Source organism: Haemaphysalis longicornis, unplaced genomic scaffold (genome assembly GCF_048455015.1).
Source record: "Haemaphysalis longicornis isolate Haplotype H1 unplaced genomic scaffold, Haemaphysalis longicornis Haplotype H1 scaffold_5, whole genome shotgun sequence".
In the NCBI taxonomy this organism is placed as follows: domain Eukaryota; kingdom Metazoa; phylum Arthropoda; class Arachnida; order Ixodida; family Ixodidae; genus Haemaphysalis; species Haemaphysalis longicornis.
Window position 1 is genome coordinate 11,945,957 of NW_027526385.1, and position 22,543 is coordinate 11,968,499.

The 22,543-nt window shown below is 46.8% G+C and overlaps 1 protein-coding gene across 1 annotated transcript in view; it reads left to right on the forward strand.

Moving 5' to 3' along the window:
* The window catches only part of LOC144139048 (glycine receptor subunit alpha-4-like), a 68,417-nt gene that overhangs the window by 32,263 nt on the left and 13,611 nt on the right, over window positions 1-22,543 (forward strand). Inside the window, exons 2-7 of the mRNA XM_077671539.1 lie at window positions 82-415; window positions 1,984-2,060; window positions 3,449-3,516; window positions 4,879-5,168; window positions 14,991-15,073; window positions 20,966-21,127. Of these exons, the coding sequence (XP_077527665.1) occupies window positions 396-415; window positions 1,984-2,060; window positions 3,449-3,516; window positions 4,879-5,168; window positions 14,991-15,073; window positions 20,966-21,127 (700 nt within the window). The 5' untranslated portion in view covers window positions 82-395. The remainder of the gene's footprint in view (window positions 1-81; window positions 416-1,983; window positions 2,061-3,448; window positions 3,517-4,878; window positions 5,169-14,990; window positions 15,074-20,965; window positions 21,128-22,543) is intronic.

The window sequence follows — 22,543 nt, forward strand, 5'->3', positions numbered from 1 at the left end:
ACTCCAGATCACTGTGCGAGCATGAATTGAGGGTAGCCGAAGACGTCCCGACCACAGCAAACGTTTTCACACTCATTGCAGGTTTCGCAAATATCCCGGCAGTAGGGGATCGGCGGTGGCGACACTGACAAGGCGACCAGCACCCCTCAAGGAAGGACGACGTGCTGCCCTCTCTCGGCGGGAGCAGGCATGAGGGTGGGCCGCGAGCCTGGGCAACTGGCGAAGCGCGCTCCGCTCTGGCGCGCCTCGTGACGACCCCGCGCCCTCTGCGGGCATGCCGCCCAGGCCAGGAGTTAGTGAGACCGCTGGACACCGCAGCCGCCGTCTGGCTTCCACGTCTGCTGCTCCTGCTTTGCACTCTCTGCTTCCCGGCCTTTGCGTATGAAGACTCCTGCATGGTGACTCAGGAGTCTGCGTGAGCACACCATTCCTACTACTGCGGCGCATGGCCGGTTTAGTGTAGGGGAAGAAAAGCTGGCCATACCGCAAGCCATTTCACATGACTACCGCGCCTTGCACTTGCTGTTGCACAGCTTTCTAGAGCAGCGAGTCTCAACCGCAGTGTTAAAACCGGGAAGTGGTAATTGGGAAGCGGTAAAAAAGTGGCAGCTTATAGATTTCTGGAAATGTAGCACCTTGCTTGGCCAGCGCTACAAGGACGCGAGGGTTGGCAAGATTGTCTTGTCTCTGTCCTCGTCTCTTTGGCGCTGTTGCGCAATCCAACCATACCAACTATTGCTCGACTTTCCTTACTTCTACTTGCCTTCCAAGTAGAGAACTTCGTGCAGTTGTCTACAATGTGCCTAAAGGGCAGTAGCGGACGTAAAGTATAAACACGTGTTCTCCAGGCACCATTGCAGACAATTGCTCATTCTGCTGCCAATATAGCTAGAGAGGGATGCCCCTCTTGATTAGCTACTTCGCACTCGCTATTGCAGGCAGCAAATGAAGTGGTCAGATGATGTCTTATGCAGAAGAACTTCGTGTCTACTCCAACACTTCTGTTAAAGCTGCGTACAGCATTGAGAATGTAAAAATTTGGTTTGGGCGAGTGTAAGATTGTCCACATATCACGGAAGTCAAGAGACCACCGCAGTCAGGTTAGCTACCAATCAGCGCACCTTGCCAGCTGCGATTATCCTTCTGCCATCTGAGGACATGATGGCTACTTATTCGTTGGAATCTGGCACTAAACTTTGTTTATTTGCTTTTATGAAAGTTTACCTTTTAAAGTGACCTATAAGTAGTCTTCACACACATAAACACGTACCCTGAGTGCACACTGTACACTTAATAACACCTTGGCAACGAGGGCCGTCCGAGTTGAAGGCAGTGGAACCAACTGAGCTGCCACCTGAAAATCTTAAGCAGGAGCCGAAAGGTTTTACTCACGAGTGTTCTTGTTGTCACCGATCAAAAAGGGCCGGCACGGTAGGAATGGAAGCGAAGTATAAACTGCAATATGGTAGTGAATCGGGCGAGTTGGAGTATTCTCATGATTGGTGTACGTTCACGCGATGGGAGTACATTAACGAAAACGGGACAAGAGAATGGACTACACGAGCGCTGTGTCGGTGAGTGTTCTTGTCATCCATACTCTTCTTGTCCCGTTTTTGTCTGCGCTGACCATCGTGAAATTAAGTACACCTCATGCAAAGTAGACCAACGCCTTAGCAGTTGAACGACTGCGGCGACTTGCACCCGATGTGGGGGAACCACCACGGAAGCTTGGTAGATCAGACTTCAGTGTATCCAAATAAATAAGAATAAACAATGATAAGACGTGTTATTCGACACGCAGGTGAACGAACATAGTGCGTGCTACACACAAACCTACCGCAGCCTTGTCCACCCTGCGGGTTGCCTAGACGCTGCCAAAGTGTTTATAACACTGAGTAGTATTTTTTGCGTCACATTGGCTGCACTGATTTTTTGGCGCTGAGGGATGTGGACGTGTGTGATAGATTGCTGTTGTGTTCACAGGTGCCGATCAACTCCTATATTGCAAGAGGTGGTGCCGCCAAACTACCATAGTTCTGAGGCACCGACTTCCCCCGGTGGTAAGCAGGGCGCCCTTGTATATTTCATTTCACATGTGTGCGAAGTAGTCTAGCTGTTCCATATTAGCGAAGAATAAATATTGGTACTCTATTGGTACGAATATGTCACAGAGATTTTGGAGCAGCTCGTGACGTCTATTCTTCAGATAGGTTGCCGTTCAACTAGCGTTTACATCCTCAGAATGCATCCTACTTGTTTTCAGTGGTGTAGTGCACCAAAAGTAACGGTTGTGAGCGGATCGGTGGTTTGCTGCCTGTATAAGAAATGGAAAAAAAAAACGATTTATGATGTCAGGAAGATGTCACATACGTACAATCTGACATTTTCACATTGGTTGTGCACTCCGGGACGACGACGACGACGATGATGATGATGGATGATTGCTATTGGTTTCCTCTTTGTAGCGGGGTGATGTCGAATTTGATGGTAAAATTGCTGTACGTGACGGGCATGAAATACCATTAAAATTTCCAGGCCGAGAAAAAATGATACAGAAATTCTTTGAATTGTTTACTAATGCGGTAGTATTCTTATGCCACTTGTTTCCTCCAACCTTACGTTTCTTTGGTGGCAACGTACACGTCCTACCAGACAGCGTCTTTTTCTTTGGATTTTTTCTGAGTTACTGCTTGAAGGCACAGGATTAGACTGGCCTTCGGGAGCATCGCAAGTTCACTTTGAGTTATTTTGTTTTGTTAATTTGTTGTGACAAACACTAATGGGCAGACCAGGCTATCAATAGCGAAATTGTCATCTCGGCTACGTAGCTTCATGTTCCCTCCGGAAGTTTTCTATTCATCATGCCGTTATTAGTTGCTAAACGCAATTGTACACTCGGCTTCGCATACCTACAAGCGAACCATTCCGGCAAGTGACATTGGTGACGTCACTTGGTGAAGTAGCTACCCTACTCCCAACGACTGCGTCACTTATTATATCCCCGAATGCTGGAGGGAAGTGGGGCCGTAGGGGTTTGCATCCCGCTTCTGGCGATGAAACAGAAATTTAAATCCAATGTCCTTGAAGCTGCATTTCCGTGTCCTATCCATGACTTACCAAACTGATCCTTCGTTACCCTGAAGTGAAGACGGTTTTGTCTTTAGGTGCTTTCACCCCCAAAACATTCACTAAATAGCCTTCAGCGGCAGGGCTTATGGTAACATGCGAAATATCCTGACACTGTTCGTCGAATAGTAGGCAATATTTGCTATTGTATTCATAAGCTTTTCGCGAAGGAAATGAGTATATAGCTGGTGAGCAAAAAGTAAACTGAATAAAAATTTCTTGGCCCGCAAGATTTTACATTTCGGGCCGTAGATGTAGCGAGCATACTGAAGCGCTGTTTGTTCCATGAATTAACAAATTACTATTTTTATTCTCCCCACAGGTGGTCCAGTACAAATTTATGTGTCCTTTCAGGTAATGGACATCGACGATATCAGCGAAGAAAATATGGTAAGAAATAAAAATAGGGGAACTTGGTACGCATCGTAAAGTTTATTTAGCGATAAGCTGATGGGGCCAAGAAAAGAAAACTGTAGTCCGCGGCCAATAATTTCTCTTGTCTAGACAGGCTTGTTGGAAACTTGACATGAAAACGTATCTTCGGCTTGAGTGTGCTTAAGCAAACAGCACTGACAGATAAGCAAGACGTTGGTCTACGGAGCCATTTCCATGCGTGTTTACATTGTCTTGCGTCTCTCTTATCGCTGCTAGCAGCTCAGAATGTTCTGTAATCGTTGCTGGCATCTCACCATTAGAACTCTGAACGTTCGAGCCAGAAGGGGAAACAAAACAATCGTTGCGCGAGTGAGCATGGACGTGTCCGTGAAGAACTGGCAGCGTAAAAAGGGATGAAGAAGCAAATTAGACGGGTCAATAGAAATCGACGGCTTGATTGATTGTAGGGTTTAATGCGCCGATGCAGCACAGGCGATGAGGCGCGCCGTAGTAGAGAGCTCCGGATTAATTTTCACCACCTCGGGATCTTTAACGTGCGGCGAAATCTGATTGATTGTGGGGTTTAACGCGCCGACGCAACGCAGGCGATGAGGCGCGCCGTAGTGGAGGGCTCCGGATTAATTTTGACCACCTGGGGATCTTTATCGTGCGCCGAAATCTCGTACACACGGGCGTTTTTGCTTTTCGCCTCCATCAGAAAAGCGGCCGCCGCGTGCGGCGAAATCTCGTACACACGGGGGTTTTTGAATAGAAATCGATGGTAAGTAACAAGCAACATGATTAAAGTCAATGCCCGGTGAGCGTCTGCCGCCTGTTCCTTGCTTGACAGATTGTTCTTGCCATCTCTCGCCGAGGAAGACGTCATTTCTTTTCGATGACGTGAAGGGCCTGTAGCAATTTCCCATATTTGCAGGGTACATGTTAACAGAATTCAGTTCTTTGCAGCAACTTTGCAGTAGAAGGACAGGCTTCCGATATAAAACTTCGAGCCGAAACGCACTGCACGTATTGAGAAATGAAGGCGGCTTCAATCAGCGCCGCAACCTCATATCGGCTAATTTTACGGCCCATTCAGCATCATGATAACTTTAAACCATTATACTTAGTTTAGGATGGATGATGCTTCCAGCGACGCCAGAATGATATTGCTTTGAATAGATATGAAACTTAGACTAGCTGTGCAGTCCCGCTAAATTACTCGTACAATTTAGCGCAGTTCTAATTCTTAATCTTTACATGCAGGAGCTATAGTAACCAAGTGATTCATTGCCTGATCTCCTCCTTGTTCGTAAGGAACACGTGTTTTCTTTATGTTTACGTAGCTTGATAGCCGGACACGTTTTCTGTGCCCTACAGGCGTTCCGAATCCACATGTTCGTGGTCGACATGTGGAGGGACGAGCGACTGAACTTGACGCGCTTCCTGGACGACATCGCCTCATCGGGCGGTGGCTTCGGGAACGGCAGCTACGGCAACTCGGCTTCCAGAAGGCACGCCTCGCGCGTCCTCCCAGACGAGGTTCGCGCGGCGCTGTGGAAGCCGGACCTCATCTTCGTCAATTCCAAGAACGGCTACCTCTTTGAACACTCGGTTCCCAATACATTCGTCAAGGTGCTCGACACCGGGCACCTGTACCGGTCCTCTAGGCGAGTACAACTTTGTCTGTGCCTTGACTTGAATTTTTGTGGGGGGTTTGATTAATTATCATGGAAAACTGTACGTGTTGCTACAAGATTGAAGGAAAACGAGAACAAAAAAGAGACAAGAAGAGAGAGAGAACGACAAGGGCTGAGCTGAACTTCCAACTGGATTTATTCCGTACGAACCACAATAAACATCCAACCAGCGACTCATCTGCGCACGCGTATAAATTTTAGGTATTTCCAGACCAGGTGATAGAGGTCATGGGTCAAGAGTTAGCATTCGTTCTGATACCACAATTTCAGGCGACAGCTGTATTTTGCACTCTCTAATGATGGAACTGTTTTGCAACGCATGCCTTTCCTACTTCAAAGATTAAAAAAGCTGTACAGGACAAACTCAGAGCAATCAGGAAAAACGAAATCTTGCCAAGCAATACTGTGCGTCCCAAAGTGGCCCACATTCTATCTTGCTCCCCAAACGGTCACCACATGAAGAATTGATTTAATCACAGCCCGCCTCAACGTAACAAGTACTCGAACATCTCCCTGCTAGTACTGTTCGTTTCGCACAATATGCTGATGTTATTATAGAGACTCTCGCTCTGCCAACTCTGCAGAGCAATCACGCATATCATTCGCTTGAAGCAATCGAAGTGAATGAGTTATTTGCCAACTCCTTCAATGTGCACTGCACAATAGACAGCATGGATGGGAACTTGCCGTGCAAGGGAAAAAATAAAGTTAATCCAACGCTTTTTAACACGCTGTCGTCATATCGGAAAATCATTTTCTCTTGTTAAGAGCGATCCGGTAGCGACGACCTTGTCGCTGTACATTTTGGTGGTGACGTGCTTTCTGAGTACAACAAGCTGGAAAATGAGCAGCGCGTTGGTGGAATCAACGACACGAGCCGTTTTGATGTATATTTCTCAATATACAATTGCTCATGTAAAATGGTATGGCGTAGGCACGGCTTCAATCTTTTCCTGCAAAGCTGTCTATGGCTAGGATCCAGCAGATAACCTCCGGCAACAGAGCGATGTAGACAGGAATCACACGCGAGTGCAGAGCCACGTGGTGGCGCGCACTCAAATCTTCAGGATTGCAAAACTGTGCGCCCACCTTCAGCGCATGAAAAAAACTGATAAAAAATTAAAAATTTCTAGGAACATCACAGTTTAATATAAGACGGCCTATATTTGCCCTAATAAATGTCTTCCCGCATTGCACGTGTATAGAGTTGAAACCGACCTAGAGGTGATCGTTGTAATCTTCGTCTTCGTGAGGTCGCTTTCCCATAGTGAGTGTTGCACAGTGAGGCACTTCCATATTCAGAGGAAGTATCATTACAGAAAGTGGCTCTAAGTTTTTTGATTGAATCCATCCCGAAAGAAAGTATATGACGTTTAGCTGCTACGACGACTCTAATTTCACGCCTAGTTTTATTTACTTTTCAATATTACATAGTTCAGAGTGAGGTTGTAAATACTGTAAGATTCTCGTTTGCTGTTCCTTAACTGCGCTTTAGGTATTAACACACTTTTTTAAGAAAAACAAACGAACGACGTGGACAGAACGAGCGCTCGTGCGCTCGTGCGCTCGACGACACGACGACGCCGATTGGCAGCAGACGAGCGCACCAGCTCGTCTGCTGCCAATGCATGGGATTCTACAGTAGGGAAACGAACAGGCTCATGTTTTCCCACTCGAATAAAACTCTACTTCAGACTTTCATTCACGGAATTACCCAGGAAATATTCTCAAGTGAAAATGAAAAAACGAAAAAACCGGGTCATCTCTACTGGCAGGAAACCTGGGGAAGGGGGAAGCATGCATGCAGTGTATAGGCATACTCCAAGATTGTAAGCCTCTTTTTTGCCACAAGGCGCGCACGGATATACGCGACATCCCAGTTACGAAGACGGGCGTCTGGTGAAATTCGAAACGGAGAGCTGCACATTTTAAAGTTAAACCGGTTGCGGAGCGAAATGGAAGCAAGCAAGCAAGCGCGAACGATAACGAGTGTCCTGTTGTGTTTTTTAAGTACGCGTTCTTGCCCATGGAGATGAAACGTTCTAGCGCGAGAGTGTCCTGTTGTGTTTTTTAAGTACGCGTTCTTGCCCATGGAGATGAAACGTTCTAGCGCGAGGCGTTGGAAAACCAGTATCCCGTTCTTTTGGTACTGCGACGACATGCGAATACGACGACAAACGACGACGGCAATATGAGACGCCGGCGGCCCGAGCCCTTAAGGTGCTTCGCTCCTAAAACAAGCGTTTTGCTTCGTAGACCCCTTGGACTACGACGTAAGCAAAGCATATTGTCGCTCACGTTAAGGCTCTGTAGCAGAGCTTTGCGGGTCATCCTTTTCAACAGAGCTGAAGGTCACTGAATTTCTGACCTGCGTTTATAGGGGTAGCATGTATGGGTCAGTTCACAGAACGCGGTGTGCTTTCTTATTTTGGCGCAATACTCGGAGCGCCACATTCCTTAGGTCACACGTGTCACAAAACGTCTTGGGAGGACTTATTGTGTGCTTCCTTCGTTTCAAACAATAAGAAACCATATTAACCGGGGCTGATGCAAAGCTGCATGTGTGTGCCCAACATATCGACCAGTAATCGAAGCATTGTCTTCGTGCACGGGCTCAAAGCTATAGTATCAGCTCGCCTTGCTGAGCCCATGTTTCGTCCATGCTTAATGCTAAACAGCTATTCCGTTGGGCAGAGGGCGTTTGCGGTGCTTCATAAGAGAAGTGGGCTTTTAGGTCCCAATCGATCCTCTCACTTTTACCATCGCGTGTTCGAGCTGCACATCTCGTTCGGTTCTGATTTCTCGCAGTTAAGCTTCGACGTGTTTCCTCTCCTTTTCCCAAACAACACGCCGAACCAATTTTGTTTTCAGCTTACGACGCGCACTGGAGACGTGTATTTTATGAGTGCGGTCCATATTTTGAAGAGACACGGCAAAAATTCATTCGGGTGAGCGGTAGGAAGATTGTACTTCTAAGAATGTTTGGTACTTCCTTGTCGTGGCGTCTGGTGCACTTCTAGGATGCAATGAGAATGGATAACAGCAGTGGGGGGGGGGGGGGGTGTAGGAGCACAGTACAGCACGACAGACACTGGTTCGGGTAAATACGTTGCTATTGAAGCGCTTAATTTTATTTTCAGTTGTGGCTTTTTGTGTGTAGCAATCTGAAGTATGGCGCCACTCTTTTGTCAAAGGTTCCATAATTTGGCGCAGACAGATTACAAAAAAAACTATGCGGATTTTGGGGTTCCCATTGCTCTTTAGGCAGGTCACATGCTGCTTGCTGCATTGACCAATACAAACCGTACAAAATACCAAGAGAACACAATTAGTTTGCTGGAGATTAAATGTTTTGCCTTTTAATCTTTGGCGGTAACTCAGAGACCTATATTTTTATCAACAAATAGTGTTTATCGGCCCTTATTCATTTACAGCAGTCACTTTCGGCGTCTGCAGTACTTTTTCGCTTCGTCAGCTAATGACCGCTATTCGCGAGGGGCAGCAGCAGTGAGATAATACTCAGACATAACTAGATTAAACATCGCTAAGGAAACTATTTACCAGTGAAGTGCGCCACATGGCACCCACATATGCGCCCACACGTTCTCCACGCCATTTTAGCCCGAGAGCACTGGCCGTGCAGTTGCGCAAAAAAATCCCGTTGTATGAACGAAGCTAACCAGAACGGAAGAATGCCGAGACAACAAAAAACTGTGAGTGATTCCTCTGTGATAGGAATCGGTAAAACACGAAAGTGAAATGTGCAGCGAAACCTGCAGACGAGCACGATTTGCGGGTAGGCGGCTGTCTTGAGGGTATGCTTGGCGAGCGACGTCCTGCTGGCGCGTCGCTGTAGGAATTTCCGCCCGCAGCTTGACGGCTCCCGCACTGAGGAGTTCTGCTTTGATCCCGATGGCGAACGCCGCTTGCGCAAACAGCGCCGCCGTCAGGAGATCCTTTCAACAGTGACCATAAACCCGGACCCAGTGTCTCCTGGGCTTCCCCGTGCTGCACATGTCTTCCTTAACCGTGCGCGCTCAGGATACGCTTTAACTGATGACGTCGTGGCCGGGTGGAGGCACACCTTGACTAGAGCAATGAGGCGCGGCAATTCCACGGCAGCAGCTTCCGAAGACCTTTCATCTACGGCGGCATCCCCATCCGACTCTTCGTACGTTTGCTACGCATGTAGGCAGTCGCTGAAGCCAACCATCTACTACCTTGTATGGGATTGCATAGGTCTGGTAGAGCCACGTGTCACACATCGGCCTGCCTGGGTACTTGCTTACAAGGACTGGATCTGTCCGAAGGGCCGCATCAGACAGACTCTATCCGCACTGTGGCAGTTCTTTCTTGACTCCTCCATGTCGGGACACTATTGAGGCCTTCATCTGCCCTCCCTCCCCTTACCCATGGGGCCTTGAGCCATCCCTTTCAATAAATGTTCGTTGTTGTGTTGTTGGCTGCTGGCGGGTGGCTTCGGCAAAAGTGTACTGGCGTGATTTTTGTGACGGATATGGCTTCAGTGAAATCCTGGTGTATCCCGGCGTAAAACACTACCGTTTCAAAATGTAAAACCCGAAAACGAACAACCCTAAGTATAACGTACTCTTTAGGTTGCTTCCCCGCAAGAAGACCCTGTGTACGGGGGTGCACCCATTACAGGCCGGTTGCTTCGTTGTATTGGCGTCATTTCTGTGACGGATATGACGTCACTCAAATGTTTGTGTATCCCGGAATAAAGTACTTTCGTGTTAAAAGGAGAAGTGGTCGTACCCGCCGCTGGGCAACGCATGCACATGGTCAGAGCGGCTTGCGGCTGAGCGGGATAATGGCCAACCAGCAAGTAAGAGAGGGACGTGGCTTTCTTGTTCGCAGAATAGTTCGTGCACTGCCTTAACCACTCAGCCACCGGGGGTTATCCACGATGACCCACTTATTACATTATTTCCACAAAATGGCGGAAACACTAGAGTGCCGCCAATATAGCTGCTCTGTAACGGGGTCTCCGTGAATAATATTAACGCCAATAAAGACGGCAAGGAGCCAGGTGGCGTAATCAAACCCGAATAAAAAAGTTGTAGATGATATCTGCGTTTAGGTCTCCAGATTTATGACACGCTAGCCTTACTCCGGAGTCGAGGGAGCGTTTGGGAACGGAGTTTCTGCGTTTACTATTTATGCTTTCCAAGTAGTAAGGTTCAGTGACCAGAGCTAGGCTAGCGGCAAGGGTTTTAAACATCGCGTCACGGGAAACTCAGAGGACATCTACGCTTGCTGGCTTAAGATATGAGTGTGTAAAGTTGCGGCCGTGTGCTGTTGCTCAGTTCGAGAGAGGAAGCAACAGTGTCAACGTTTAAAAGTGTTTAGCGTGACGGCCTGACTGAGCGTTCCGGGTTTTTTATGACACAGAGAGAGAGAGAGAGAGAGAGAGAGAGAGAGAGAGAGAGAGAGAGAGAGAGAGAGAGAGAGAGAGAGAGAGAGAGAGAGAGAGAGAGAGAGAGAGAGAGAGAGAGAGAGAGAGAGAGAGAGAGAGAGAGAGAGAGAGATATGCCATTGTTGAGTAAGATTTAATGAAAGTTAGGGAAAGGTGATAAAAAGAGGGTAGACCCTATGGGTAGAACCAGAATTCCAGGACCCCAGAATGAGCTGACGCTGATATTGAGGTGACAAGCTGGTCAAGGCAGCCTCTCATGTGTTGATATCAGTTGAATTGTAATGTTGTTGTTTACCCCTGAGGATATTCTTAGATATGACCAGGTTTCGCAGAAGAGAGTGGGTGTTTGCCTGCATTTAGCCCAGCTAATTAATGGCGGACATTTTCTACCAAACATATTCGCCGATCTAGATTTGTGGATATATAAGCGTTAGTTTGTATCCTGAGCAGCGTTTGCGATTCTTAAACGATGAGATACCCGTGTGACACGTGGAAGAATTGTGTTCGTAAGCGTAGGATGAGGAGCTGTTTTTCATATTTTTCGGGAGGGGAGTGTGATAGTCGTGGTCAACAGGGAGACGGTATGCGAGTTCGAGTGGATCTTGTTCAGATGCGTCTCTCCCTTCCTGACCCTTTTGTCCATGTGTTAATGTATTGTGAACTGTTATCATTGTGGATAATCTATCTCAAGCGTCTAGTACACCTCCTGTAGCCAAGATACTAATGGTCTACTGAGCACGTGCAGTGATGCTGACGCATCTATTTGCTAGTTGGGGGATCGCAAAGAGAATTCAGTTCCCGTATTTAGGAAGGGAATGCAATTACAGCGATTACCACGGTGCTCGAGTACAATTCTTGCCTTTGCTCTTTCGAACGTCCACGCATCGGCGTATACTGTTGTTTTCATGGTTTTGAAACTTTCCTCAAAGGAATCTGATACTGAATTGTCGCCCGTCCTTGCGTAGGTTTTGATCTATGTCTTTCAGTAGGGGGAGCGCTTTTATGGAAAGTCGATGAATCGGGGACATATCCATCGTGGCGTCCAGCATTTTGTTTCTGTTGGCGTGCCTATATTTTATAGGATGACTGTTCCCAATTTTGGTTTTCCCAGACTTTCCTTTTGTACTAGGAAAGTGGCCTCTCTGATTTCTTGAAAGGTTTTATGAGACACAGTTTAAAGACCCTTACGGTGATTGTGAAAGTCGGAGGTTGAGGTCTGCCCTATATGCTGCCGTGATGGTGGTGTTTATTTTTCCTTCTTCAGGGTGGGTAAGTATAGTTTCTGGTACTGCGGGATGTACGATATCCGGCTCACGATCAGTGCCTGCACAAATTTTATGATTGTTTTTTCTCATTGGTGCACTTCCCCTGTACACGTGTTTTACAATATGGGCTCAATGGTTAAATATTTCCTGTATTTTGGCGATTGTGATACCGGCTCTGCCGCTTCACAGTAGGGCCATGCCGAGGAGTCTTACGTGACTTCTTTCGGAGATCACATGCTGGCCGACATTTAGGGTTTTTTAAATTTACCGCGAGACGCCATTCATCGCTTGCCGGACAGGTCTTGCGGCAGTCACACGACTGGGAAAATTTTTAAGTTATTTTAAAATTCGTCTAATCGAACGCCGATGTACTCGGTTTTCTTTCGTATTGCGACACAGTTTAGTTCGTTTCCGGTTACTATGTGGGTTTCCCTCGATTTGTGAGTCTGGCGTTAATGCTCTGCCCCCTTTTAAGCTAGGTGATACAATGTTGACACCGGCATCATTTAAGGTCGCCAGAAAGGCGCTTTGGTGGTGGCATAAGATGCGGGCAAGGCTGGCGACCGTGTCTGCTCAGCAACGAGCTTCAGTGCGCAGGCGCAGCGCCTCCTCAAATCGCGTATCTTTTCTTTCGACTCGGCCGTAGTATCATTGTCCTTTTTTCCACAACTTAATTGCCGCTGCTCGGCATTCCTGATTCCGGCGAGCCCTCGTATCTGACTGCATCAGTTGTAGTTTCCGGTTTGCAGCTGTGACGTACTTCCGTGGACGCTTGATGAGGACGGCTGATAGCGGACAGCTAGAAGCCACGGCAACGTCGAAAAATGAGCCTAATGACGTTATCGCGTTAAAACCAGCGCAAACGATATTCAAGGGCAGAGAGACGACGAAAAGGACTGCGCCGAACTTCCCAGTGGTTTTAAGTGCGCACTTTATAAGCGACCCCAAACCATCCACCGCCGGCGTCGGCGGCGGCGTCGGCGTCCGCAGTGCTCCTCTATAAAGAAACAGCATCCGGCGCCAGGTTTCGATCCGCGGACTTTGCGGCCGCAGCGCGACGCTCTACCGACCAAGCCACGGACGCGACGTGATATCAGCGTTAGTGACGCGCCTTATATCTTTAACGCATTCAAACTACGTCGTCAGCGGCGTGCGTTGGCGACTCAGCGGCGTTATAGCGGCTTGATAACTGCGTGGTGTACACGTGATACTACAAACCCGATGGAAGAGATGGAAGAGAAGGCGGCGAGGCGGTGGGCTGCGGGGGCCGAGCGCAAGCGCCGCAAGCGGGCCGACAACCGTGCATTCGCACTTTCACATTCTCCCCCTCGGGGAAATGCGGGGAATTTTTTATTACGAATGCACTTCAATATATAGATAACCGTACAACCGAGCGATATCGAATAGCGATATAGAGCCACACAAAGACAGCTTTGCTGTAACAGATTGAAGCTGTGCCCATGCCATGCCATTTCACATGATCAATGTACTATTATGACCAAAACGCGTGGCAAAAAACCTCTTAACAGACTCGAAGGGATACGCAGAGGGCGATGTGAAAAACAAAGGCGGATAGGAGGGCGCTCTTCGACTAACTGTTCGCACTGCCACCGCGCTGGAATTTCTACAAAGCAGCAGCTTACGTCATTTCGCAGATAATGTGGTATCTTCCGAGAGCCGATAAGATGCACGGCGGGAATGGGAACAGTTGTCAGAACAACGTCACCCTATCCACTTTGTTTCCGACGGCGCCCGCTGCGTATCACGCATAGCTGTGCCTTCTACTCATTCCTGCGTGTCCCTTTCATATTGCTCAGAATAGTACAGGGAATATACACACACGCAAAACGGCTCGTGCGTTGATTCCATCAACACGCTGCTCATTTTACAGCTTGTACTCAAAAAAGCACGTCACCACCAAAATGTACAGTGACAAGGTCGTCGCCACCGGATCGATCGCAACAAGAGAAAAAATATTGTTTGATATGACGACAACGTGGTAGAAGTTTTGGATTAAGTTTATTTCTTTCGTATCACGGCAATTTCCCATCCATGTTGTCTACTGTGTAGTGCACGTTGATGGAGTAGGCAAATAACTCATTCACTTCGATTGCTTCAAACGAATGATATGCGTCATTTCTCCCCAGAGTCGGCCGAGCGAGAGTCTTAATAATAACATCAGCATGTTGTGCAAAACGAACGGTGCTAGCAGACAGATGTTCGAGTAGTTGTTACGTTTAGACTGGCTGTGATTAAATCAAGTCTTCGTATGGTGACTGTTTGGGGCGCAAGATAGAATGTGGGCACTTTTGGACGAACAGTATTGCTTCGCAAGATTTCGTTTTTCCTGATTGCTTTAAGTTTGTCCTGTGCAGCTTTTTTAATCTTTAAAGCACGAAATGCATGCGTTGTGCCCAAGTTCCTAATAACGCCAAACCATAGTTGTCTGTAAGCAGCTGTAAGCATGCTGGTGTGTCCAACTTTTTAAAATGCGAATGACCACAAGTGTTGCTTGGTTATCAGAAATAGGGAATTTCGTGCTTGTTCTCTGTTTATAACGTACCACACACATTTTATGCATAGAATGGCAAGGCAGAAAGTGTGGCATTCAGTGTTAATAACGGCAGAGCCCAATTCAGTTAGCACTGGGATTTTAGTTACTGCTGAATAGAAAAAACATTGTATGGTTAATTCTTTAGCGATAGGCAAAGTCCAAGACGGCAAGTCCTAATTCTGCGAAGACAAAATGATCGTCTGTTAGTGCACCACCAGAATAGCGGATTCTAAAGGGTGTATGCCTTTACCTTATAGCCCGATGTCGAATGCAAGCGGTGGCGCTGTCGTTAGTAAAGGCGGATGTTATATAGCCGTGTCTTCGAAGCTATGGAAATTTACGCGACAGCCGTCGGTAATGGCGCCCGTTGAAACAGTAATTTCGGGGAGGAGGGCCAACGTGTTATATGCGTCGCTTCCGTGCATAACTCATGTTTAGGAAGCGGCTATTGTTATGAAAACAGCAGTTGTATGAGTGAATGTTCGGCTTCTTGAATAAGCTGCTAGCGTCTATATTCGCTTTTAATTTCCATGCAGGTATCTTTTTCAAGTGGACTGCTTGATGGAGCTTCAGAAGTATCCAATGGACACGCAAAACTGCTACCTCAAAGTCGGTTTGAGTGAGTACTTTCACCTACGCATCGAGAATTTGGCACCCATGTACCATGTGCTAAACAGAAACATATAATTTTGTAAACTAAAGTGTTGTTTCTCATCTGACCATAAGCCTGTAGATTATTTAAACAAAAGCAATTATGGGCGCATCGTCCAAGTAGCTAACACATCCGATTACTAAAGTGCTGCTGTATGGTTATTGTAACATGGGCTAATCATCAGTGGAGCTCATGTTGTAAAGCAAGGCACTCGGACTACAATTACCCATCGGTTTCGGAATGTTTTAGTCAACGAACAACCAACGACGTTTTCACAGAAATCATCCTGCTACGACTCGCACCAGTGCCGTGGTGTTTTAACCTTTGTTTACGACCATAATTAGTGGGTTCCATCGTCAAGCATATACCCCTGTTAACAGTTTTGCAAAAAAAGGGTAAAGCCGGCGTACAGGCGACGTATTTTTAAACAGCCTTGGCAACTGCAGCAACCTGCTTACATTTTATAAAACGTAACAATGCCAGCGAGAGGGAATGAGAGAAGGCGAGAGGGGTATAAATATTATCATGGGGAATACAAGCCAAAATCGGGTGTCAGAGCTCCAAGTTGCCGACAGTCCGAGCCGTTTGCAGAGGGCTTCACGTTTTGCGAGTGTGATTGACACGGTCGTATAAAGTCTGACGGGTAGCCAGTATCGTCAGACGGTGGCTGGCAGAGTCTAAACATATCTCCGCGGTCGATTTAATACAATAGGAGTGCTGGATTGAAGGACAGATGGAAGAACAGCGGGAAATGGATCCAGTTTTGCATAGGAGGTGAGCAGCCTGCCAAGAAATGTGCAGCATCGAGAGGAGGGAGCCAACAAGCTCTGCCCTTCCACAGAAATAAAAGTGAAATTAGAAGCTGGGATAGCAGCTCGTGTAGCTATGTAAATTAAATGCGGCTAGTTGTACAGGTAACTAGAGGCGGAATAAATGTTTATTTCACGAGCGCTGGTTCTGTTTCTAGGGCACCGGCCCGGTGGGGGGCGTCCCTAGTCCGGGATGCCCTGGCCTTGGCTGGCAGTCGAGGCCCTCTTCACCAGTATGCTCTGGGTCTTAGGGTCCCGACTTCTCAGGCAGGCCGCGAACTGCTCGTAAGAGGGGGAAGGGTTGGGTGGTAGGCCTGGGGTTTGTCCGCACTCCCATATTTGATGGTGTAGGGTGCCGGGTAAGGGACAGAAATTACAGGTGGCCGGGTATAGGGTAGCAGCAAGCGATGCTTGTTTCTCGTAGATAAGGGCCTGGTGTACATTAGCGCGGGCAGCGGCGTGGACCACCTCATTACCAGCGAGAAATGTCTTTGCGGGTACCCAAACGACTTCTGTCTCGGGTACCTGACCCTGGGTTTCAAGGGGTACAGCTCATCTACCTGTCGTGACGTGGAGTGTCCGTTCTCCGGTGATCCCGTTCTTCGTAAAACTATCCGCAGTTAAGGCCAGCGCAAAGTGGGGGAACATGCAGGCCAACGCTGCCGTTCAACTTCGCTAACGCGTCCGCGAAGCGTAATACGGGACGGGACGGTGGTGGTTGTCAGAATGGTACTCAGCAAGTTGTGTCGGCCTTGTACGGCCTGTGCCCTGGAACAGCGAGAATAATGAGGGCGCAGTATGCGACAAGAAGAGGCCTCCACCAGAAAATTTCCGCTCCGGCTGGACCTGTTTCTCTTCGTATGCAAGTGTCATTAAAGCGTAAGCCAAGAAAAAAAACAACAACTACAAAGGGAGCATTAGTCACCCTGGAGCAAAATGTCTTTATTCACATTTTTTGACATTTAAAAATTAACTTAGAGCCCTCCACTATACGGCGCACCTCATGGTTTTGGCGCGTTAAACCCTACAATAATTTACCCAATCAATAGCAAAAACAGCACAAATGAGAGGACAAGGAAGGACAACAGGACGAAGCACTGACGAACAACCCTTCGTCCCGTTGTTCTTCCTTGTCGTGTCCTTTGCGCTGTTTTTGATATTCCTAAATATATACCAACCAGCCGAAATTTTTACCTTGTTGAGGTATCCAATAAACATTTCCTCTGGTCGTTTTTGCCCCAGGGAATAAAACACGCCTGTCGGTCGACAAAACTTACTTCCTTGTGCGTCCCAAATTGACCTGAAAGTCGTTATTAACGACACATGTTATCTTTTTCGCTATCATTTATTTCTTGAACTGTGATCGCCGATTCGTGTGGTACTAGCGTTAAGGGCACACGTGCCCATACCTGCGGTCCTTTACTTGTTTTGGACACCGTGACAGCGTGATAAACACGGCCCAAAATAGGAACAGCGAAGTCTGGCGTGATCCGAGGTCGGTCGTACTTCGATCCGCGGACAGAAGAGCAACACTCTCCGGTAAGCGAGGCCCACGCACACGTGGCCGAGGATCGAGGCGGCCAAACAGATGTCCGTGCCGCGTATGGCTATTTCATTTCCAGTGGCACGCGTTCGGAACGACGCCTACTGCCAGTCCGCGAAGACAACTTTCCCGCTCTTTCTCTTCGTACGTCCTAATACTGCGTTTCGACACCGTCTTTGTTTTTCGCAGAACCATCGTCCCACCGAGGTCGAGGTTAGGAGCAGAGCTGGGAATCGACTCCGGTCTATTTCCGGTCAGAAGGTCGATTGATAAATTATTGCTCACTACGCCGGCAGGTGGACTGCACGCTTTCCACGGAACTCTGCCGTACTCTCGCCCCCTCGGCGGTGCGGTGCAGACTAAACGAAGGGCTACGCGAGGGCGGTGTCTCCGTTGTCGAGATGAAGTATTGACAGCCTACCGTGGCCAGCTCTCTCCCACGGGACCTTCACGGTCCGTGTATACGCAGTTCCCCTGCGCAGAAAAAGCGAGTAAGAGAGCGAAAACGAGCGGCCGGCTCATTCATACAAACTGGGAAGGTACGGGCCTGGCTTAACTTGGCTTGGCTTGAACCTGTTCTGGCTTGATGGAGCCCGGTGCGCGCGTGGACGCCATTAAACTGAGTGCGGAGTGGCGCGCGCTCCTGTTGAGTGATTTCTTCATGGGTGATGCAGCGCACTTTGACAAATATTATGGCAAGTGTGCTCAGTTAGACAAAGTAAGAAAAACCATGCACGAGGATGTACGCTTTTGTGGGTGATGTCGTGATAAGGCGCCAGCTCTGCTGGCATGCATTGCCTAATTGTGGTTGTTGATCCGTGCTTAACTGAACTGACGTATCGCAATGCGCGAATGCGAAACTATGCATGGCTCTGCGCGGAGTCGGCTCTGTGTTATCATTAACTTCGAAGAGCAGTGTGTCCTTTGTCGGGACCTAGCAACTAACAAGTCCGGCCAAGTTGACGGAATATTTTTAGATCTAAGCAAAGCATTTGACAGGGTTTCACTTTCAGGCCTTCTCTATAAACTTAATAGGCTAATGTTCTGCACCTTCTAATAAAGTGGATTGCTTCATATCTTGAACATAGAAAACAATTTGTTGATGCAGGTGGTCACGTTTAAGATCTTCGATCAGTAAACTCCGGTGTACCTCAAAGAAGTGTCCTGGGGCCTTTATTATTTCTGGTATATGTAGACGACATAACTTCTTACGTACACGAAAGCGTTGGTATTCATTTATTTGCGGAAGATTGTCTTTTGAACAAAGCTGTTGAATCAACTGATGACCAAATTACCCTCAACGACAGTCTGAATTCAATATATAATTTGTGCGACATCTGAGGAATGAAGCTTAACCAGACCAAAACGGTGTACATGCGCATAACTAATAGAAAATGTCCCCTTATGTTCAATTACTCAGTAAAGGGAATCGAAATTTCTCACACCAATAGCTTTAAATATCTCGGCATAACCTTTGCAAATAATCTAACCTGGTCAATGCATATCGACAAAATTATGCAGCAACACGGCCAAAGCTCGGCCTGTTACTACGCAAACTGAAAAAAATCCCCCTCTCATGTTAAACTTCTTGCATATAACACGCTAATCAGGCCTCGTCTAGAATACGCTTGTATCGTTTGGAACCCGTACACTAAAAACGACATTAACAAACTTGAACGAATTCAGAGGCTGGCCGTATGGTTCATATATAATCGTTACCGCCGGCACGACTCGCCAACTCCCTTAATGGAAACAAACACCATCATGACGTTACAGAGCCGCTGAAAAATAACCAGCTGTGGAACTGTGAACTTGCACTCGACGGCGCACCTTATCTGCACCTTTTCCCCCACAGAATCACCACGAACTATCACCCTCTTAAATTTAACTCGATTTTTGCACGCCGAAACAAACTCAAACATTCCTTCTTCCCGCGCACCATGAGTGATTAGAATGCCTTGCCGGCCGAAACCTTCTCAACAAATAATGTTCCCCAGTTGTTTAACCAGCTCGTAAAATACAATGTAACGCTGCCAAAATCCCGTGATTGGTTTTCCATATATAGTTGGGTAAGGTCTGTGTTACTGTGTATTATCATTGGTTCTTTGCGTGGCTTTTTTTTTGCTGCCTCGTTCCCTACCTCCTTATGACCAATATATATGAAATATGGACTGATACGCCCGTTCTTGTTCTCTCGTGTTTTATTTGATTGTTCATTGCTTAATTCTTATTTCTTTCAATTTTAATTTCTTTTTTTCCTTCCACTTCTTTCTTTTTCTTGTTTACAACTGGTTTACCTCATTGATGTATAAACAAACCACTCCTGCTTGGGCCGCCCAAGGCATGCAGTGTTGTAAAATAAATAAATAAATAAATAAATAAATAAATAAATAAATAAATAAATAAATAAATAAACACCGGCAACATTTTAAATAAATAAAGAGTTGAGGCAGGAAAAAAAGAAATTGAAATTGAAAGAAATAAGAATTAAGCAATGAACAATCGAAGAAAACACAAGAGAACAAGAACGAGCGTATCAGTCCATATTTCATATATATTGGTCATAAGAAGGTAGGGAACAAGTCAGCAAAAACAAAAGCAACGCGAAGTAGCTATGATCACACACAGTAACACAGATTTTACTCAACTAGATATGGAAAACCAATCACGAGATGTTGGCAGCGTTACATTGTATTTTACGAGCTGGTTAAACAACTGGGGAACATTATTTGCTGAGAAGGTTTCGGCCGGCAAGGCATTGCAGTCACTTATGGTGCGCGGGAAGAAGGAATGTTTGAATTCGTTTGCGCGTGCAAAAATCGAGTTAAATTTAAGAGGGTGAAAGTTCCTGGTGGGTCTGTGGGGCAACAGGTGCGGGTAAGGTGCGCGGTCGAGTGCAAGTTCACGGTTCCAGAGCGGGTAAAGAAATTTTAGTCTTGTTATTTTTCGGCGGCTCTGTGACGTCATGATGTTGTTTGCTTCTATTAAGATGGTTGTCGCGTCATGTCGGCGGTGCCTCAAGGAAGTGTCCCTTGAGGGAGTGACCCCAAGGAAGTGACCACAGTGACCCCGGCGGTGCCTCCAGGAAGTGACCACTGTCTTAGACAATGCTTGGTCCAATTGGAGCAGGGGTTGCTCGCGTCCGGCAGGAACTAGAAACAGCCAAAGCTCACTGCCTTTTTTGCACCTGAATAAAGTTTTGCTTCACTGAATACATTGTGTTTTGATTCCTCGCAGTTGTGGCGAAATTGAAGCTCAATAACTTCAGCTTTCATACAGTGGTCGCTTATATCAAAATACCGCTTATAACGAAATTTTTGGCTGTCCCGCTGACTTCATTATAACGAGGGATTACTGTATACGGGAGAGGCCTTTGCCCTGCAGTGGGCGTAGACAGGTTTGTGATGATGATGGTGATCGTGTTTAAGGGGAACTCGAGTGTGGCTCAAATGCCCGAGACGAGCCCGATGCCGTTCCTTCGCCCTGACCCATCATGGTTCCTCGCAGTGTCCACGCCCGAGGACATGGCCACGCTTCACTGGATGGACGACGAGGGAAGCCCGCACCCGAACTTCTCCTCCGCCATCCGCCTCTTGGAGGACATCAAGCCGCTGCAGTTCGACCTCAAGCTGCCCGTGGCACACGCGGCCACGGAGGCCTGGATGTTCGGTGAGATGTTTGCAAACCGAGAAAGTAGAAAAGCCCAGTATAGCGCACCAATTATTAGTCGGAAGTTTGTTGTGTCGAGTTATTGAAGTTTGCGCTGTTGAATGCACAATGCATGGGAATGTGGTTGTGTTAAGTGATGCAATCATGTATCCGTACAGGAAGCAGCAGTTAATCTGCAGTATCATCATTAGATGTTTGATGGTTGACTCCAACAGACGATCTGTGTGCGTGACCCCGTGGAGCAGTGGTGTAGAAATGAATATATTTTCAGGAGTGTTACACGCCACAGGGAAAATAAAGAAAAAGCGATTGCCCTGGTCGGCCAAACAATTCCCCCTCTTGCCTCTCGCAGAAAGCTTTCTGGACTATGGTTCATTTACAAGATATCTTACCACAATTATCTGCCGCGATCGCGTTTCATCTCATCCCCTTCCTATACGTCTACGTGTGTAGACCACCACCATAAACTTCGTATCCAATTTCAACGCACTACAACGTACAGTAACTCATTTCTTCCGAAGACACGCTCATAGGAAAAGTGTGCCTTGCCCCGATGGTCACCGTCACAGACACTCATCCTTTTCCCGTGGCACTTACGAACCTCATCTAACACGTACGCCCCTAGCCGTATCCGCTTAAGTAATCTTTTTTTTCCATTTATGGTGGTGACGTGAAAGTGCGCGCACTAAAATCATCTCTGAATTTTCATATATAGCTATGCATTTGAGAGTTCTTGTTTATGTTCCCCTTATACTTGTATTTTTGCTTAGCATTGTATTTTTCAGTTGTTGATTACACTGTATGCCTGTTATTGCAACTTAACATGAGTGTCTTGGCTCATGCCTTCTTGTTGTTAATTTCTTTGAGATCCCTTTTTTACATGCCTTGTATTCTACTATTGATGTAGCCGCTCACCTCTATAACGCTTCTTGTGAGCCGTGATGGTATAAATAAATAAATAAATAAATAAATAAATAAATAAATAAATAAATAAATAAATAAATAAATAAATAAATAAATAAATAAATAAATAAATAAATAAATAAATAAATAAATAAATAAATAAATAAATAAATAAATAAATAAATAAATAAATAAATAAAATACTTCTCTATACACAAATTTTAGGGGATGTCCCGACGCCCTCCCACAAAAATTCTTCAATATTAAAAATATCCCGGGGCACCCAAAATCTTCGCTTTCGAAGGTAACGGCTGAAAATACTTACCAGCAACTTCTTTTCTGGTACAACGTACTTTCGCGGCCTCGTTTTCGTTACTCCGTCTTTTGTCGCAAATGACTTCAACAGGCAGACGACAAGCACACGCCAAAGCTTCCCCAATAGCGAAATTGTGCTGCACAACTCACGCGATGTCACGTTCACTTATCCCACGGCACGCACTGCTCCAACTTTTC